General features: G+C 43.1%; 1 protein-coding gene across 2 annotated transcripts in view; it reads right to left on the reverse strand.

The window, feature by feature from the left end:
• The window catches only part of LOC144829053 (MARVEL domain-containing protein 3-like), a 261,585-nt gene that overhangs the window by 139,233 nt on the left and 102,790 nt on the right, over window positions 1-19,562 (reverse strand). For both annotated transcript variants that reach the window (XM_078687799.1, XM_078687798.1), the window contains exon 3: window positions 10,011-10,186. In XM_078687799.1, the coding sequence (XP_078543925.1) occupies window positions 10,011-10,186 (176 nt within the window). The remainder of the gene's footprint in view (window positions 1-10,010; window positions 10,187-19,562) is intronic.

Below are 19,562 nucleotides of genomic sequence, written 5' to 3' on the forward strand. Positions count from 1 at the left end.
ACAAAACCCACGCCACTAACGAACGATAGTACTAAATGCTAAACATTTCAAATTGAGTATCAAATGATGCAAAAAACATTAGTAAAAGCATACTAAAATAAGTCTTTGTTATAAAAAACTTTTTCCAGGCATGAAACGCAAAGATGCTGTACATATTAAAGCAGTGTTTCATTTTAAGCATATGTTTACAGAAATGCTAAAAGAATGAACATAAGTATATACATATAATGAAATGGTACATATTATATAGATATAAGGCGACGTAGTTCTTGATTGGTTTTCCTCCTTTCTACACAACCACTCGCAAATAATAAAAATGAAGAACTTCACCTCCGAAACCCAGCAAGTCAACAAGGGTGTCCCCCAAGGATCAGCACTTTCTCCTCAGCTTTTCAACATCTATATGGAACCGCTCGCCAAACTACTCAGGAATGCCAATATCCACTTCCACCTCTACGTGGATGACACGCAGATCTACCTGGAAACCTATTCACTTAACGACATCCACAGACTAAATGCTGTCTTAAACGATGTTCAAGATTGGCTGACAAAGAATCACTTGAAACTCAATCCCGACAAGACCGAAACTCTTCTCATCTCAAACAAAGAAGACAATCCTCAAATCATTGAGTGGCTGAAGTCGATCGATGCTCTTAAAGGTTCTCTCATGCTAGCTGATTCCGTTAAATCTCTGGGTTTCACCCTAGACCCCAAACTAACCTTGACAAACCACATTAAGAACTCGGCAAAAAGTGCATTCTTTAACCTCAGACTTCTGAACAAAATCAAACCTTTCATTCCAAACAAGGACCTCAAACTAGCCACGCAATCTCTAGTTCTATCTAGACTGGACTATGGGAACTTAATCCTAACAGGCATCCCCAAATCGCACTTGGCTCCATTAAAAACAACACTACATGCGGCAGCAAGAATGATGACAGGATGCAAAAAATCTGACCACATCTCCCCAGCACTCAAAGAACTTGAATGGCTCCCGGTGGAAATGCGTAGCACCTTCAGAACGGCCTGCCTAACCCACAAGGCCCTCCACACCGGAAAACCAGAATACTTGGCAAACAAGCTCACAAAACCGGGCCAAAGTAGAAATTTGAGAAGCTCTAACTCCCTGTTGCTCATCCTACCAAAAACCGGAAAGAAGAAAACTGCGGACTGCTCCTTCACTGGAAATGCCCCCAAAATATGGAACTCTATCCCCCCGCATATCAGAACCATACCGTCCTATGCGGAATTCAAGAACCAACTCAAATCCTTGTTCCTCATCCGTTCCCTAGGTCCTGGGTAACTAGGACCACCCCAGAACTATGTGTTATCTCTGTATCCTATTACCAAGAAGTCCTACTGTTACGAACTTTTCCTCCTCCATAATTGTCTTTCGATGATCGCCTTTATTTGTTACGTGTCTTTTTGTTCACCTTTTCATTCCTTTTACTGTAAAGCGCTCTGCTACCTTCGGGTCTTGTTAGCGCTATAGAAAACTTCTAAATAAATAAATAAATATAAGAAAGTCTCCAAAGTAATTTCATGTCATGGTAAATAAATGAAATAGTGGTGAATAAAGGTGACAATGTGTCCCTGGAAGTGTTCAAAGAAGTCTGTTCTCTAAGAATAGTCCTCCTATAGACAAAGTTCTAAGGTTTGCCTTTGTTTTTAAAAACTGAAGGCCAAATTCATAGCTGTCCCGGTACACTGTGAGCCAAATAAAAGTCAGTATATGGGTCTTGTGAAAACATGAAATCCTCTAATTCTGTAGACAAAAGATAGTCTACCGATGTCGGTGACAGTTGGAATACCTCGTTTAGAAGATTAACTGCATATAGATGTGAAGCATCACCAGTAGCAATGTTCCTTTTCGATGTTACCTGTGTGCCTGTTGATCCATCTTGCACGTGAGCAGTAGCATTTTGCGTCTGTGAGATCTCAACGAATGCCGTCATCAGGATTGGTAGCCTCTGGGGACAACACAGAGCATGGGCTGTTATCAGGTCCAGCAGAGTATCGATATCCGTTGGCATGACTGATGGGATTGTTAAGCAGATGTCTAGCAGGCATTCTTCACCGCAAAGCAGGCAGCGTAGAACGGCAGCGTAGAACAGGTAAGATGCAATCTTGCCAGATTGGTCTGAATGACAGAAACCATGTTGTATTCAAGTCCAAAAGTTGTCCTATGCGCTCATAACACTTCCATTCTAGGAGAGCTTTCTCCAAGTCTGTGGGAGTGACGCCAGTGGATTGGCTTGCCATAGCATAGTAGTAGGTATAAAAATAGGATTCCTGCAATGAGTGCTAGAAATAGTGGCAGACCACCAAACACCAAGTGCACGAAGTTTGGAATGATTCAGAGGACTGCCTGAAAAGGTGTTACCAGTCCCGAACAGATACTCTTAAATACATGCACAATACCGCTCGTATCAGACATGTTTAAGATATGTCCCATCATTTCTGTGAAATGTATAGTGCAGTTTGTACTTATTAAAGCCTGTATCTCAGCCGAAGTCCTTGCAATTTGTAGATCATAGGTTTCTTTGGCAGAGGTCAAAGGCACGGTTTGTTGTAAAAGAATAGCTTTCATTCTGCTTAAAGTATCAAATCATATAGAAGAGATGTTCAGTGAAGGCCATAAAGGCGACGCCCTGACTGTGTCTATTTGGGGGAACAATACTTGCATACAACAAGTGACCCTGGCACTAACCGTTACCAGATATGGGATTCCTGGCAACATGCCACAGCAACTCCGATCATTCACATGAGGTAACTCCCATTTGAAAGGTGGCCAAATATTGGATTCATCACAGTGGCTGGTGAACCTTGCAGGTGGCAGGATAGGTTTGCCACAGAACCGTTACAAGCCCCGTGTAAACGAATATCCAGACATATGAGTGAACCGCTTAGTGCATTTTCCCAGTGTGTACCGCTGAGAAACACTTCACGTCCCCCACTCCAACATCTGTGTGTGTAAGGTAAATCCCAGGATGTCTTAATGTATTCTTTACCCAACCTTTTATATGTGCCTGCTGGCATTTGTTTGAGACAATACTGAAAATGGAAAGTTGTAACAGGCAGAGTTATTTTGCCATAAATGATCCATTCTGTAGCTGTTTTTTCTGCTACCGTAAATAGCGATTTTTCCAGTTTTTCAATGCTCAGCACTGTATACTTTGCTCCCCTTTGTGCTAGTTTGATCGGTTTATCAGTGAGATTGCATTCTGTAAACAGAGACATGTTGATGAAACACCAAGGCACATAGCCTGTACGCAAGTTTTGTAGTGTTCAGCCTAATAACATAATAGAACGTAATGGAGACTGGCCTTGTCGCAGCATGACCAAATCCTGTTCCAGTAGGTCTATAGCAAAGGATACAATGTTTTCCAGTGAACAAATCCTGGATGACAGAGTCATTAACCCATTGTCTACCACAGCTAGAGATTTCTGTAAATTAATACAATCAATTTCCCGTATTCTTTCTGCGGCATCTGCTTGGGTAACTTTCCATATTTCATTATAAGCAGCATAGATGCCGGCATATATGAAACGTTTTTGACCCGGTTTTCTTGGTCCTAGCAAGAAATCCCTATGGTCTGAGTCTTCTTAAAGTAAAGATAAGTGTTGTTTCACATCCTTGAGTGTAGATTTCTGTAGCCAATCAGAGCAACCATTTTTCACATTCAGGATCTGATGTTTTGTGAAATTTTGCCTACTGTGACCGCTTCCTATGTAGTGCTATTGCATGCAGGTTTTGGTACAGAAGGTGTGTTTATGTCTTTGATCTTGGCTAATCCAAGGCAAGGCGTTTGTTGGACAGTGTCATTTGGGTTTCAAAAGGAATGAGCTCCAAAGAATTGTTGTTTAGTCCTTCATTTCTTACTGCTGAATTCTCGATGGTGATGAGTCTTTCAGTCTGAACCTCTTGCATAGTAGCAAGAGGAGTGTGTTTGCTACTAGGTTGGAGTCCACAAGGCCTACTGTTTGATTGGCCACATAGTGTGGTTTGAGGAGGTAGATTGACACAAATCTTTTCTCCTTTTTTCCATCAAGGGGCGGCAGAAGTATTGTTCTGGTTCCATGGAAGGCTAGGACAGGCCCGGTTGTCTGTAAGAAGGCCCAAATTCCTTCTTTTCTGCGATCTGCTCTGACTAGATCCCCAAGCTTTGGGATCCAGACAGGCCTTACAGGGATGGCTGTTTTTTCACCAGTGGTGGTTGGCTTCAGTAACACGTTGCTTTGTTTCGATCTTAGTTCATTTAAGTCCTGTAAAATAGCCAAACGATCTTTGATATCAAAGTTTATTTTCCACCACTGTGCCTTTACATTAAAGATCTGGAACCCACATTCTTGTTCCAAATAGGAACTCATATGGAGTGAGCCCCTAGAAAACGTATTGGCAAATTATTTTAAGAGCGTTGGACCCCATAAAGATGTTTGACCCACCCATCACCCGAACATAATACTCTAGCTGTTATAGACTACTTTATGTCCCAGTTTTTCCTTTCCATAACAGAATTTCCCTCAGGATTGAATGGAGAGGAGTACCACAATGGTACACCTAGACTGGCCATGGCTTCTTTGTAGAACCGAGAGCTAAACGCAGGGCCCTGGTCAGAATGTAGTGTGCTAATTGCGTATGTGCCGATAAAGACTCGCAAATCTTTTATAACAGTTCGAGCGTCAGCCAAGCACTAAGGCCACATCCATAGGAAACTTGACTTAGTGTTTATGGGATTGTATTAGTCCAAAAGGACGCCTTTGCGTTGATAGTCTGATGCTGTCTAACAAGGAAACAAAGATAAGATGCACAATATTTTGGAACACTGTCTGCTTCAACGTTGAACAAACCAAACAGCTAATACATAGGGATTTTCGTCCTACTCAGCTTTGGTGGATAAACCCTACCCACTCCAAACGTCTTATGGAGTATTCGGAGTAGAGGTCTCTGAGAAAAGCACGACAGAGTAACTTCAGTATCTAGCATTAAATTAGTGCCTTACCAAACCATTGGGCGCCACGTAGTATAGTTCCTATTTCCCCAATAGGCTATGCGCATTGGAATAATATACACTATAGTTTTCGCATAGGACTGAGGTCAGTATGCCCCTATCGAGTACATTAAACTGAATTATTTTGTGTGCCAGCTAACTCAGAGGCCACTAGAAACTCCTTGTAAAACAAGAAGGGAGTAGTTTCTGGCAACTGCATAAACATGCCAACATTGTTTCCCTTTAGAATTGGAACACGTCTCAGAATCGTGGAAACAATAGATAACAGTTTCACTCAGTCAATCGTGCATGCTTGATTTCTTCAGAGTTACACAGAAAGAGATAGACGGGCATTTCAATAAAAGGATTTATTGAACACTCTTGTTTCTCGTGTAAGAGATATGAGCTGTTACAATCGTAAGACAGTATGCAAGATATATTACGTACAGCATTAGCAGTAGAAAGAAATAATACTGCAATAGCATTGTCTTTTAGCTATGACACATTTGTATACATATACATAAATAACAGGCTAAAATGTGGATACTCGTCTGATGCTTGTAACTAGTTCTACCCCAGTGTACCTAACCTAAGTGTAGTACAAGGTACGAAGTAGGTGCGGTATTCTATAGTTTGGTAAGCTATAGTTTGGTATGCCAAGAGCGCCTCTAGGTTCTAGTCAGCTCCATACCTTAACAATGAGAGAGGTGGGAATCTCTTTCCGGGTTTCGAACTCTAACCCCCCGCGAAGGGAGTCAGAGCACTGGAAGCTGAATTCTCTGTGAGCAGGGATGACAGGGTCTCCTCAGTGCGTCAGGCCGGGACACGGGCTCCTCTAAGTGGCGGTCTCCTCCTTGCTTGCCTCCGCCATATTTTGCCATAGCAAGGAAAGTATATTTATACCTGGTAGGTGGCTAGGAATGTTAGCATTGACGTAAAGTCAGGCAGAGGAAGATGTCATGAATGAACCCATAGGGTATTGCGGTTCATGCATAATAAATGAGTTCTTGGAGAAATCAATAATCCTGGGCTAAGGAAACTACCAACAGCTTAAGGGTCTGGTTTTTAAGAACTCGTTGTGACGTTGGGGTGGAAGGATGTAGGTGACCATGCCATATTTGGAGCGCATGGCTAATGCCAAAATAAGGGCTAGGATCTTATGCCTATATAAAAACAATGCGAATTGTGCCTATATAAGGACATGTATTGGGAACACCTATATACGGACATCTAAACCAAAACACAACACCACCACTGCAGAGAGTGATCAGTGTGGCTGTCCATCTTCACTAGCTCCTCTAATTGGCCCTTTGACTAAGACCACTGTTGTGCTAGACATTCCTGCAAAAGACGCAAGAGCAGCCATGCATGATGCCATCATACCAAGTAGGCGCATAACAGATCGGACTGTCAACTGTTGATTGGCTGGGAAACATGGATTTGTTCTGTATTCAGATAGGCTAATCCCACCTGTGTATTTAGGATAGCCCCCGAAATGTGCTGCTACCACTGCTATTTGGTGAATTCTTGAGCTGCCGTCGTCACTCCCAAAGGGAGGACGTTGAAGTTGTAATGTCTGCATGTTATCACAAATGTTCGGTATTTGCGATGTACTGGATGAAAATAGGTGTCTTGTAAGTCTAGGGCTGACAGAAAGTTGCCTTGCTAGAGGAAGGCGATCACGTCATGGAGAGTGACCATATGGAAAAGTTCTGACAAGATGTACGTGTCATCCCATGCCCAAATATGAAGGAGTGTGGGGACCCTTGAGGTGTGATTTTCAAGGGATCTTCCTGCAAGTGAGGTGGAGATAGTGAAAAGAGGGGTAGGAGTAGGGGTGGAGATAGGGGTAAAGGACTGGTGAGCTTGTCCTATGAGCCGGCACAGATAGAGCGATAGCTTTCTCTGAAATTGGAGCTTTAGTAATAATACGCTCAGAACGAGGCAGGATATATATCTGCTTTTGGCATGCATCCAGGAGCATCTGTACTCGTGGTCCGTTGAGCTGGTGGAACGCCCTGCATCTCAAAGTTGATCTCGGAGCTGCCCTCAATGGAGAATGCCTCTTACTCCTCCATGGAGGCCTCAAGGAGTTCTTACTCTTCCTCGACATTTTGATGGCTGAAGATGTCAGGAGTGTCTTAGGTGAAGAACCTTGGAGTCATATTTGACACTAAATTAACATTTATCCATCATGTTAATACAGTGACTTCATCCTCCTTCTTCACCCTTAGGAAAATTAAAAAACTTCTCCCCTACCTACCCCCGGCAGCTGGAAGAACATTGATAACTGCATTAATATTCTCAAAATTGGACTACTGCAATGCCCTCCTGATAAATGCCCAACAACAGGTTGTGGACAAATTGCAATTAGTCCAAAATGCAGCAGCGAGAGCACTTCTTGCTATTCCCAAACATCAATCTGTTTCTGCGGCCATACGTCAACTGCACTGGCTCAGAGTCAGGAGCCGAATAAAATTCAAGGCCCTCTGCATTGCGTATAAAGCTATTCACAATTCAGGCCCTCAATTTCTGATAAATGCCTTCAGGATCTACACTCCCACGAGGTCTCTCCGTTCGGCTTCCAACTACCTTCTTCCTCTTCCTCGCACCAGAACAGTTGCCTGGGGAGACAGACGTTTTTTGGTAGCCACGGCGAGACTGTGGAATACTCTCCCTCTTACCATTAAGACCAGTCCTACCCTTTGTATTTTTCGAAAACAGCTGAAAACATGGCTCTTTGATCAATAGTACCATTCTTCATTCACTGTCACTGTATAAATCCTCTGCGCCGAGACACCTCCGGGTATTTGTTGCGCATTACAAATCCAATAAACATAAACATAAACAGATATCCCTCTGATGCGTTTCTCTTTGATGTGCCAGATGGTCTCATAGAGTCTTCTAGCGTAAAGAGCAACAGGCCTCACAATCCTCCTCCCTGTGTTCCAGTGACAAACACAGGTTATAGACCTGATGAAGATCAGTCCTGGGGTATTTGGCATGGCTGCTCAGGCAGCAATGGAAAGGTGTCCATTCCATCACCAGCGGGGCATTCTCTGGTGAACCTTGAGGGGATCAAAATGTAGACCCAAGGATGAGGCCCTTGAGGACCACGGGTGTAGTTTGTTGCTTGTGGATTAAACAACCGATAATGTTTTTAAACTTAGATACGCAAGTAAAAACCATACAAACGAGGGCGGAGCACGATCCGGAAAGAGCATAATACATGTTTCGACTCAGAGCACAGGCACACATGTCCAAACCCAACAATGGAAAGTAAACAATCGAATAATGCCTATGTGCATTATCACAAAGAGGAGGAGTCAATCACTCGTGACCCGAAAGACTTGTTTGAAGGAAAACAACTAGGTCACATCTGGACCCAACACAATAAGAAAGAGAGAGAGAGAGAGAGAGAGAGAGAAAGAGAGAGAAAGAGAGAGAAAGAAAGAGAGAAAGAGAGAAAGAGAGAGAGAAAGCGAGAGAGAAAGCGAGAGAGAAAGCGAGAAAGAGAGCGAGAAAGAGAGCGAGAAAGAGAGCGAGAAAGAGAGCGAGAAAGAGAGCGAGAAAGAGAGCGAGAAAGAGAGCGAGAAAGAGAGCGAGAAAGAGAGCGAGAAAGAGAGCGAGAAAGAGAGCGAGAAAGAGAGCGAGAAAGAGAGCGAGAAAGAGAGCGAGAAAGAGAGCGAGAAAGAGAGCGAGAAAGAGAGCGAGAAAGAGAGCGAGAAAGAGAGCGAGAGAGAGAGCGAGAAAGAGAGCGAGAAAGAGAGCGAGAAAGAGAGCGAGAAAGAGAGCGAGAGAGAGAGAGAGAGAGAGAGAGCGAGACAGAGAGAGAAAGAGAGAGAGACAGAGAGAGAACGAGAGAGAACGAGAGGGAACGAGAGGGAACGAGAGAGGGAACGAGAGGGAACGAGAGGGAACGAGAGGGAACGAGAGGGAACGAGAGGGAACGAGAGGGAACGAGAGGGAACGAGAGAGGGAACGAGAGAGGGAACGAGAGAGGGAACGAGAGAGGGAAAGAGAAAGATAGAGAGAAAGAGAGAGCGAAAGAGCGAAAGAGAGAGAGAAAGAGAGAGAGAGAGAGAGAAAGAGAAAGAGAGAGAGAAAGAGAAAAAGAGAGAGAAAGAGAGAGAAAGAGAGAAAGAGGGAGAAAGAGGGGGAGAGGGGGAGAGGGGGAGAGGGGGAGAGGGGGACAGAGAGAGAGAGGGAGAGAGAGAGATCTATTATTCAGTGGAGAACCGATTCTCCCAAATACCACCTTTGATACAAGGTTAAATGTTTTAACACAACTAGAATCTCAGTACGCTTTATTGATGATTGTAGCCTCCGAATACAAAATAGGTTCTCACCATGATTGCTATTAGATTATAAAAGGTTGTGCTATGTTGAAAAATCGTAATGATAACAGTAATTTTGCCAAACTATAGAAAAGGTCTCTATTTGCTCATGTTAGCACAAGATCATCACCATGGACATTGTCTGCAGCATCAATGGAAAGGCATTTACACACACCTTCCCATGGCGGCAAACTATGTGCAGATTTATTCACAATACTTACAACTTTACATGTTTGTGGTTTTTTTTTTACACGCCCATCTCAACCCTCAAATTTCCACAACTTGACACATAACCCTAATTTCATGAACGCTGTATTTCGCACCCCATTTATGGCTGTCTGCACTCATAACTACATTTAAAAAATAAGGAACATTTTGCCAATGCCAAGTCTGTGAATCGCGGGGTGGATACGTCATGTGTAAACAATTCTCTTGGCAAAACTATGTGTGATGCAGATGGGTCAAATCTGTGAATGTGGCCCACCATGACTTCTGGAATTCAGGAGAATTTTTGATGGACGCTTTTGTTATTACCAAAAATAAATCAACAGCAACATATTTATGTAGTAGCTGTTGATCCAATAGATTTAGTGAACACAACAGAATCAACCTCTTCATTAATGTAGCTTCAAATAAAGCATGCTTTGTCTACTCATGCTCAATGCCTTGAAAAATAAGATACCTCTTCGGGAGCACAAATTTGAGCACTTTTCAGAAAAGGACAGCTTTTCCAGGGGCATGTTGCGTGATGGAATGCCGTACGACTGGGAGGTAGACACTGGTGATCTTATATGTGACTCAGAGTGAACAGCTGGTGGTCTTGACTGTTGGCTTCGTGGAGGGCCTTGTGAAGGTGGTCTGTGAGGAGGAAAACCATAGGTCAACAATGGATGGCAAAGCAGAACTTTGAGCCAATTCTTTCACAACACATTTGATCAAATGTCAACTTGGAGCTAGCTCAACACCCAAAAGCATGCCTACTCAAGTAAGGCAGTGTTAGGCTGAAGGTTCTTGTAGCGTGCCATATGTTACCAAAAAAAAGTCCACACCCTGAACAAAACCAATTACTATAACCTGCCAGAAAACAGACAAATCAGGAAACAAGGACGTGCTCACTTCAAATGTAAATATAAATGTAAATGTATTTCGATTTATATAGCGCACGAATCACCCAGGGGTCTCAAGGCGCTTGCTTAGGGAACCCGTCCTGGTATTCCCCTGTGAGATACCCCGGCAGGGTATTCACAAGGTGAAAGCCAGGCATCCCGCCGCGAGGGGCCGTAGTGGAGATTAAGCAAGCTATTGCCCAGAGTCGCAGAGTGTGACCCCGTGAGTCGAGTAGGCACCAGAGCGAGAATTGTCGAGTCCGTGGAATTTTTGAGCCCGAGACCCGCCGAGGCGGGGAATCGAACCCTGGTCCACGGCTGATCTCAGCTTCCGGGTCTGCCGCCTCTAACCACTGAGCCACGCTTCTCCAAAAGGTATGTAAACAAGTAATATCTGCATTATTTTTTGTATTGCTTAACATTTCTTTCCATTTGTGACATTTATGAGCATCTGTTAAATGCGGAGGAGTGATAGAGTAGAAGTACATCAGTGATGTTCTAAAAGCACAACATGGCATAGATAACATTTACACCACTGTGTGGAACTGCACAGAAACCTGTGCTACTGTTACAACACATAACCTATTTTGGACATGTAAAATGTTTAATCAGGAGGCACTGCTCATCAGCAATGCAATTATTACTAGGGATATCAATTCCTGACTGTATTTGCTTTTGATACGATTAGTCATTGAAAGCGACAGAGCAGGCCCCAGTTAGGTAAAAAAGGTAATGAGATAGTGAAAGAAGACAAAGCTCTCGGTGGAAACACTTCAACAGACCCTTGAAGACGTTCAGTCACTATAAACTTATCAGTAAAAGGTTCAATACATTTATAGCAACTGCCTGTTCCATATTGCAACAGCCAGTATTTGAAAGGGCGTTTTGCTTTTTAATGATGTACACCCTTGTTATCCAAAAAGCATTACAAAAATGACAATGAAAGAGGCACAATGGGTGAAAACAGTAGAATCTGAATTTTAAATTAAAAACATTATTTAGAGGTAGCACGGAAAGTGACAGTACACATTTTTTATTTCATAATATACAGAATATGTAATATGTCACGATTGGTGTACCACAGTTTCGACTGAATTACCAGTCCTGAAGATGAACTGTCACCAATTTATCAAAGTAATTGTCAACGATTTAAAGAGAAAAACAATATTAAGTAATTCAAACAGCCCACTATCACATTGCTAGACAACTTTAGATGTTTAAAAATTGCTTTCAGACAACACCTCTTCTCAGCCAAGCTATGGGTTCAGATATTGCAGTCCACTATAAATCAAATAAAACGGTTTACAATGGGTGTAAATTTAAGAAAGTACTGTTTGTATGATCTACTGATCCAATTAAGATTATTCCAATACCTAACACGCAGTAAAACATTTAGTAAAACGATTACCATAAAACACATTTTAGCCAATCTGTCAGTGGTGAGAGGGTGTACAAACCAAAGGTTGCATAGACAGGTTGCCAGTAGCAGGTGTAAAAGGTACATGGACTTTGTGTGTTTTGCTAGTCATTTTACCAACTGAACTACATCCTAAACATTTTCATGGGAAAGGGCCCCTAAATTACCTGTCTAACTTATTTTAGTTCGCTAGACTCCATTTGCATTGGGTCATCTTCCCATTTGTAAATCCTATCACCCCAAACTGAGAGTCTGTAACTTTTCAATGATATGCAACCACAACTGAGATCACAACCCACTAATCCATTCCATGGCAAAGGAGGGGATACTCCTTTCAAGCCCTCTCCCAATTGCGATTCAGAACCCTTTGTGAGTCAAAGAATTTTTAGATTTGCAAAACAGGATTTATTACATTTCAAAACACTCTTTTGCGGTCATAAGCCGTGTGATTTTGCAAATTATAGGGTATGCAACTGTAAAAGTGTTTTAAACATTGAACCCTAAGTTTCCAGACAACCAAAGTAAACTGATTTGCCCAAATTAAATTGAGTGTCCCAAACTATGGTACTTAAAGAAGTTTACCGTTATTTACTCATTCAGGTTTTCAGATATGGTTGAGTCTAAGAAAAAATATTACAAAGGAGGTATGGGGCATTAGAAGAATCCTAGACCAAAAGAAAGTAAGAAAATAAGTGTGCTAACATGATTTGATGGTGTGAGCAGAAATCCCAGCTTCCGGGTAGATTGGATTACCGCCGAGATGTGGGGTCTCCTTCGTTTATATAATCTTGACACTGATCCCGTGTCGTGAAGTATATTTGACCACTTCAATAGTAACAAGACCATAACCAGCGAGACGTATCCGCCCTTCTTAGACCCCATATCGGCCAGATTTTTGCTCACTGATTACCACTAAGTGGAACATTTGTACGCTTGAATTCTGATTGACGTAACCAGTAATCTTTATGTTACTTGCTACATAATTAGTAATCAGTGTTTATATCAGTTGAGAACCTCGCAATTTTATCGTATTTGCGATAGTTTCTTGGCTATGCCAGACCCCCGACCGGGATGGAATGATCACCGGTTAAGGGATTATTGATTCCATCTATTACGACTTGGCCCTGAAGAGTCAGAGTTGACTGTTCTCTGACGAAACACGTGTCGGCTTCCTGGTCTCTATACAAACAAGCATTAAAAGGAACAAGAAAAGTTGTGACAATCTTTTTCTTTCCATCTGTACTTAATATGAACGTACTCTGTTTTTGATTTTATGTGTGCACAGGTCCTTGGCAAATATCTCCATACTAACCACCAGGCTAAGAGAAAACACCCAAGAAATACCAACTCTGACTTTGAAAAACTTGAACAAAACCTATCCAATGAGTTTCTACAAACTACACATATCAACATTGACAAAAACCACCATAATCCCCTATGGTGTTGTTAGGCCCGTCATGCTTAGAGCGATCTTCCCCCAACTTTCTGCCTTTTGTCTTCCACTTTTTGCTGGACCGTTTTGTTGGCCTTAGGACTCTGAGCAATTTACCACTGCTAATCAGTGCTAAAGTGCATGTGCTTCTCCTTTCAAACATGGCGAGATTGGTATATGCCCAACTGGCATATTTAGTTTACTTATAAGTCCCCTGTAAAGTGGAATACCATATACCCAGGGCCAGCACTCTAAATGCTACTGGTAGGCATGCGCAAAAGGAACAAATGGACAGAATGCTAACAATGCGAACATTCGCCCCCAGTCACAAAGATCTGGGTTTAATCCATTGTTCTTTTGCTCACCACGCCACCCTAGTCTGGACCCACCTATAAGCAAATCAGTCTTGACCCTGCTCCTTCTCGGAAAAGCTCAGCCCCTCATCAGCCAGGCTAGCTTAACTCCAGTGTAGCAGTGAGCACTGGATCGACGTCTGGGCATATCTTTCCCACTAAGGGCGACAAAAGCAAAAGGAAAAAATGATGAATGGAATGCCACCCACAAAAGTAGCCTTTCAAACCTGTCTCAGGCCTCTGCCACTGCAGGGTCTGTGTGCCCAATTTACCACCATTAGACTTGGCATTTAAAATCACTTTCCCTCCACCTGGACGCCCCATCTCAGGGATTGGCTTCCTACTGGAGCCCCTGAGCTAGTTTGGTGACTTTTTCCTATGCTCCCTGGTGCAAGCGACACCTGCGTACCTTAAGGACACACGAGACGTCCTGAACCTGATCCAAGAGATCAATGATGACAACATTGAAGAAATCAACCTCCTCCTCACACTCGATGTAGAGGCGTTATATACCAACATCCCCCAAATTGTCACCATCGAAGTAGTGGAGAACCTCTTAAGGGAGGCAGACCTCCCCACAAATCCGCTGGCTGATTTTACCCTGGACTGCATCACCATCAGACTCAAGAGCCTGGGACTCACGTCTGAGCATACCCAGCCCACTCGGGGTGAAAATTGCAAAAAACACAGTTGATGGACAGAATGTAGAACAATGTCATACATTCACCCCAGTACAAGGATCTGGGCCTAAATCCATTCAGCAGCACAACTCTTCGCCCCAGTACTGGGTACCCTGTGTGTTAGGCCCACTGTATCCCTAGCAACTGAGGACAGAGTTGAGTGGCAGCCAGGTCTCTCCAAAGACCATTAAACAACTCGGACAGTGCAGACCTGGAGCTCTACAGGACACCCCGGATGGAGGTGCCTCGCCCAGTTGCTGAGGCAACCACAACGTGATGTACGTGCCTGCACCTTACCTGCCCTGTGAACCACGTCCAAGCCCAGCTCCACACTGAGCAGGGACACCTGCATTTGACCAGGTACTTCATTGTCCCAGCCCTTGGCTGCAGAGGTGTGTTTAGCTATTTGACTTAGACCCGAGTGGTCCAGACGTGATTTAACAGCACTCATCGTACGTAAGGATCCACTTTATTAGTGTCTGCAAGACCACCCCAACAGGGTCAGGTTTGACGGAGAAGATGCATATTGACTTCTAAGAGGGCAATTCCTAGCGCATTTCCTCAAATTACCCTAAAGTCTCTTAAATGAGCACCGATGACTTTAAAGCACGGCTTGCTTTATTTAAAAGTGAAAGTCTCTGGAAATACTGATCAGATTTTTGTTGTTTTGGTCTTATTATATATTCATATAAAACCTACTATTCTTCGAAACCTGTGTGGAGCCTTTTGTGGTGCATTCATTGTATATTCAGTGTTTTGTGTGTGTTTCTGCACAAATACTTTACACATTGCCTCTTGAGTTAAGCCTGCCAGCTCTGCTCCAAGCTACCAGAGAGTGAGCACAGGTTGTCTTTGGTGTATAACTTACTCGTCCTGACTAGATTGGTGGGTTCTGCCTTGCTTAGGTGCCTACCCTGGCCAACTAGAAGCCACGTTTCTAACAGGTTTTCAATGAATGTGAATTGTGGACCTGTTGTAGATCCAAATTGTAAATAAAGATCAAGGGCTTTCCGAAAAATCCTTAACGAATACTGGGGTGATGTTAGTAAAAGGACAGCATTTGGATTAGCATACGCAGCCTCTGTTTTTCAAATAATGCTTGAAAAGGAGCACTGAATGATTTCGAGGGAGTGGTTTCCTTCCAAGATGATATCTTACTGGCGGGAAAGAGTGTGGAGGAACATGACAGAATTATGAATAAGGTTTTGAAGAGACTAGAAAAATCTGGTATTGTTGCAAACATGGACAAATGTGTGTTTCAAAAAAAGAATGTAGAATACAACCCCAACTAAGTTTAGTTGAAGCCATTTCCCTGGCTTCTGCCCCTGACACGTGAGCAAATTGCCTTATTTCTAAGTGTATGTAAATTCTATGCTAAATTTATTAAGAACTTTGCTGCTAAATCTCCGAATTTGAAGGACCTTTTAAAGAAAGGAAATCTATATGGGATTAAAACTGATAAAACGAATTCAAGTCGTTCAAAAATATAGTTTCAGCTGGTGTTTTACATCATATGATCCTGCCAAGGAGTTTATCTTCACAGTGGATGCAAGCAATTAGGAGCTGGGAGCCACTCTTGCTCAGGAGCGAGCTGGTGGTGAAAAAAACTATAGGTTTCATGTCCAGAGCATTAAGAGAAAATGAGAAGATTTTCTCTGTTATTGAAAAACAACTCTTGGCATGTTGTTGGGAAGTGTAACGTTTTAAAGTGTTATATCTGGGAGAAAAAAAATCATATTAAAAAACAGACAACAAGCCTTCGTTCAACATTTTAAACGGAACAGTGATTAAAGATCACACTCCTAGGGTAGCGAGGTTGAGTTCAAAATTACTACAATATCATTTCTAAATCATACACATCCCTAGGGAAAGAACATTAGAGCCGATTACCTCTCACGCTCATCAGTTGGCAAGTGTGAAAATGATGTGACTGTTGAGAATGAAAACGAAGAATGTCTGATAGCTACCGTTGATGTGTGCAAACAGTGTGGGCTTTCAGAGAGTGAATGGAGTGTGGCGGTATTTGAGGAGGACATGTTGAAAAACGTTTTTCATTACGCTAAAGAAGGATGGCCCAAAGAGAAACAAGTGTCTAATAAAATTCAATAATTTTGTAAGGTAGCCATGACACAGAATTGCTTCATCTAAAAAAAAAAAAAAACTAAAAAAAAAATGAAAGTGACATTCAGATTAAGGGCACAGCAATGCTTTACCCTAAATTTGGCAATGTTGTATATGGGTTATTTTGAATAGGCCATATATTCATTATTCTGGACCGTTTCATGACTAATATAAACTTTGAAAGCAAATACGTGAATGAGGGTTTTTTATATATATGGGTAGGTTCTAGTGAGAAACTGCATTGCTTAGAGAGTACTGCACTGCTTAAAAAAATGTCTCAACTCAAGGAGTTCAACAGATCTATCCCAAAAAGCTGCGCTTTGTAGACAGAACCTTCATTTGTCAATTTAATCACATCTACGGTGTGTTGCAAGAGAGAATAACATTGCCCTGGATATATGTATTGCACTTAACAAGCTACCATCTTCTGGAAGGGAGTCCATTTTTGTACAACTTTTTATAGGCGAATAGCCTCATTCCATCTCTGTTAAGATTCAAGATGGGTCTGAATGTTTTCAGCATATCCTTTGCAATAGCCCATTTGTTCTCTTTTCTGTGTTTTTGTATACTCAATCATTCGAATGTCAGTCTTTGGTACGACAACCTCTAGCTTTGATGAGCTATACTAAAATTGATTGGGTGTCTGTGCCCGCTGCACTGCTTCTTCGTGAAGGGGAGCTTCCAGAGAAACTATTGGCTGTGGCGACCCTGCCACCATCCTCGCCTTTGAAATGTGGAGACTCTTATCCTTTCCCCCATCTAAGGGGATTGTTTAGGTCAAATTGAAGCATAACTACTTCCAGCCTGTTTTCTCTCAGCTTTAATATTTGATGTGGCTTTACTCTAAGGACTTTCTTAGTGAGGAAAGCCCAGTTGGTTGGTTGGTGTCACAGAACATACCTACAGAACGCTGATGCCAAGAGGTGAGCTCTCAAGGACAGCAGGATCTGCTCTGATTTGTAGTCTCCATGCTGTGGGATGCAGTCACCTGTGTAGCATTATCTCACTATTAAAGAGACATTTAAATTAAAAAAGGAAAAAAAAGATTTGCAAGATGTTCCTCTGCCCTTTTTTATTGTTTTTAAACTTTTTCTTAGACTCTGCTAACCTAAAAATCTGAGTAAATAAATACTTTTTTTTTTTAAATAAACATCACTTTGAGGCGAGGCACAATTATGAAGTTGTTTTCTCTATTAATGCCTCCTTATTCCTTACAGAATTTCTTGCCCATCTAGAGGCCTGGAGCTATAGTTACCACTGCTCTTAATCCCAAAACGCATTTTCAATTTGTAACCTGAAACTTACATTGCAGACCCAACTATGCACTAATATGTTGGTTCTCAAATAAAGAGTCAGAATGAGTCCCAAAAAAAGGAAAATGTGATGCTTTTTTTGCTCATTACAAAAAAAGGTTACTGTTAGAACTGGGGGTCTCTAGTTGGCAGAGGTAGGTACCACTGTCCAAATAGGGACCCTTGCTTCTAGTCAGGGCAAGGAGATAACCCTCTGAGATAACCCCTGCTCATCCTCTAGGTAGCTTGGCACGAGCAGTCTAGGCTAACCAGAGGCAATGCGTAAAGTATTTGTACCAACACTCACAGTAACACAGTGAAAACACCACAAACTGACTCCAACAGTTTAGAAAAATAAAGGTATTTTTAATCTAAACTACACAAGACCAAAACGACAAAAATCCAACATACACAGTTCAAGAATATGGTTTCAAAAAGAGTTCTTAAGGTTGCGTTAAAATTCTTTAGATTGCGATAGAATTCTCTACGTTGCGATAGAATTCTCTACAGATGCGTGAAAAGTTCACAGTTGCGTCACGTTTACTTACAGTACCTTTTAGTTGCAACAAAGTTCCAAAAGCAGAAGCTGGTGCGGTGGAAAACAAGCGATGCATTGCTCATAAGACCCTGGGGAGGCGATGCGACAGCCCCGCTGCAGCAGCGGACGTGTTGCGATGAATCCGGTCTGTATGGGGAGGAAGGCCACTTGTATGGATTCCGGTGCGTAGGAAGTCTGTTCTCGCAAAGGCACGATGCGACGATCTCGTAGGGGCTGCGACGATCTCCGGGGCGACGATGCGTGGTCCAGCGGTGATCCTCTCTCTCGCAGCTCCTCGATGCGATGGTTCTGCGATGATGCCCGCAGTGACGTGATGCGGTCTGCAAGAAAGCGGTGCGGCGATCTCACCTAGCGACGACAGGATCTGCGACGACACTCGCAGCGATGTTTGATTTTCCCTCACCGGTCTGGTGCGTCCCGCAAACGAAGGATGCGACGGCTCTGGCAGCGGCGTCAGGCGCTGCGACGATCTCGACCTTCGTAGCGGCGGGAAACTTCTCGCACTGTCGGGGATGCGCTCCGCAAGCGAGCGATGCAACACTTTTCAATTTCAAAAGTCTCTCAAGCTTAGTTTCAAGCTTCCCAGCACAGGTACAACTTCCAGAGGCCCCACAACTGGATCAAGCACTTTAGGAAGGACAGAACTCTCTCAGCAGAGTTCAGGGAAGCTGGGGGTGAAGTCCTTTTGTTCCTGGGACTTCAGAACAGGGAGCCAGCTCTTCTCAGGCCCTTGGAGATTCCTTCAAGACAGGGGACACAGCTCACTAGCAAAGTCCTTCCCCTCTCCTTGGCAGCAAAGCAACAGCAGGTCAGTCCAGCAGAGCAACAGCAGGACAGTCTTCCTTCTTCAGTTTCAGCTTTCTCCTTGGCAGAGGTTCCTTCTTGATTCCAGGATGATCTTATTTTCTAATGAGGGTGGGGTCGCACACTACTCACACACCAGCGGTGTCGCCCCTAAGGACTCTGGTCAATGTAGTAAAGTGTTCGCGATGCATCATCTTTCGATCTTCTGCTATCTTTGCTGTCTTCGCCATCCCTGGACACGTGTTTCGGGGTATCACCCCTCGTCAGCAGGGATAGGCCGTGTACTGGGGTTGCCGATGGCTGCCAATATCTGCCAGGTATAGTACCACTCAGGCGCGTAGGTGCGGGATCCCGGCTCGTCAGCCGACTGCTCACGGGAGCTTTAAAGTTACAAATGGGGGTGGGGTCGTCTGAGTGGTACTATACCTGGCAGATATTTGGCAGCCATCGGCAACCCCAGAACATGGCCT

This window comes from Lissotriton helveticus, chromosome 4_1, assembly GCF_964261635.1.
Source record: "Lissotriton helveticus chromosome 4_1, aLisHel1.1, whole genome shotgun sequence".
In the NCBI taxonomy this organism is placed as follows: Eukaryota; Metazoa; Chordata; class Amphibia; order Caudata; family Salamandridae; genus Lissotriton; species Lissotriton helveticus.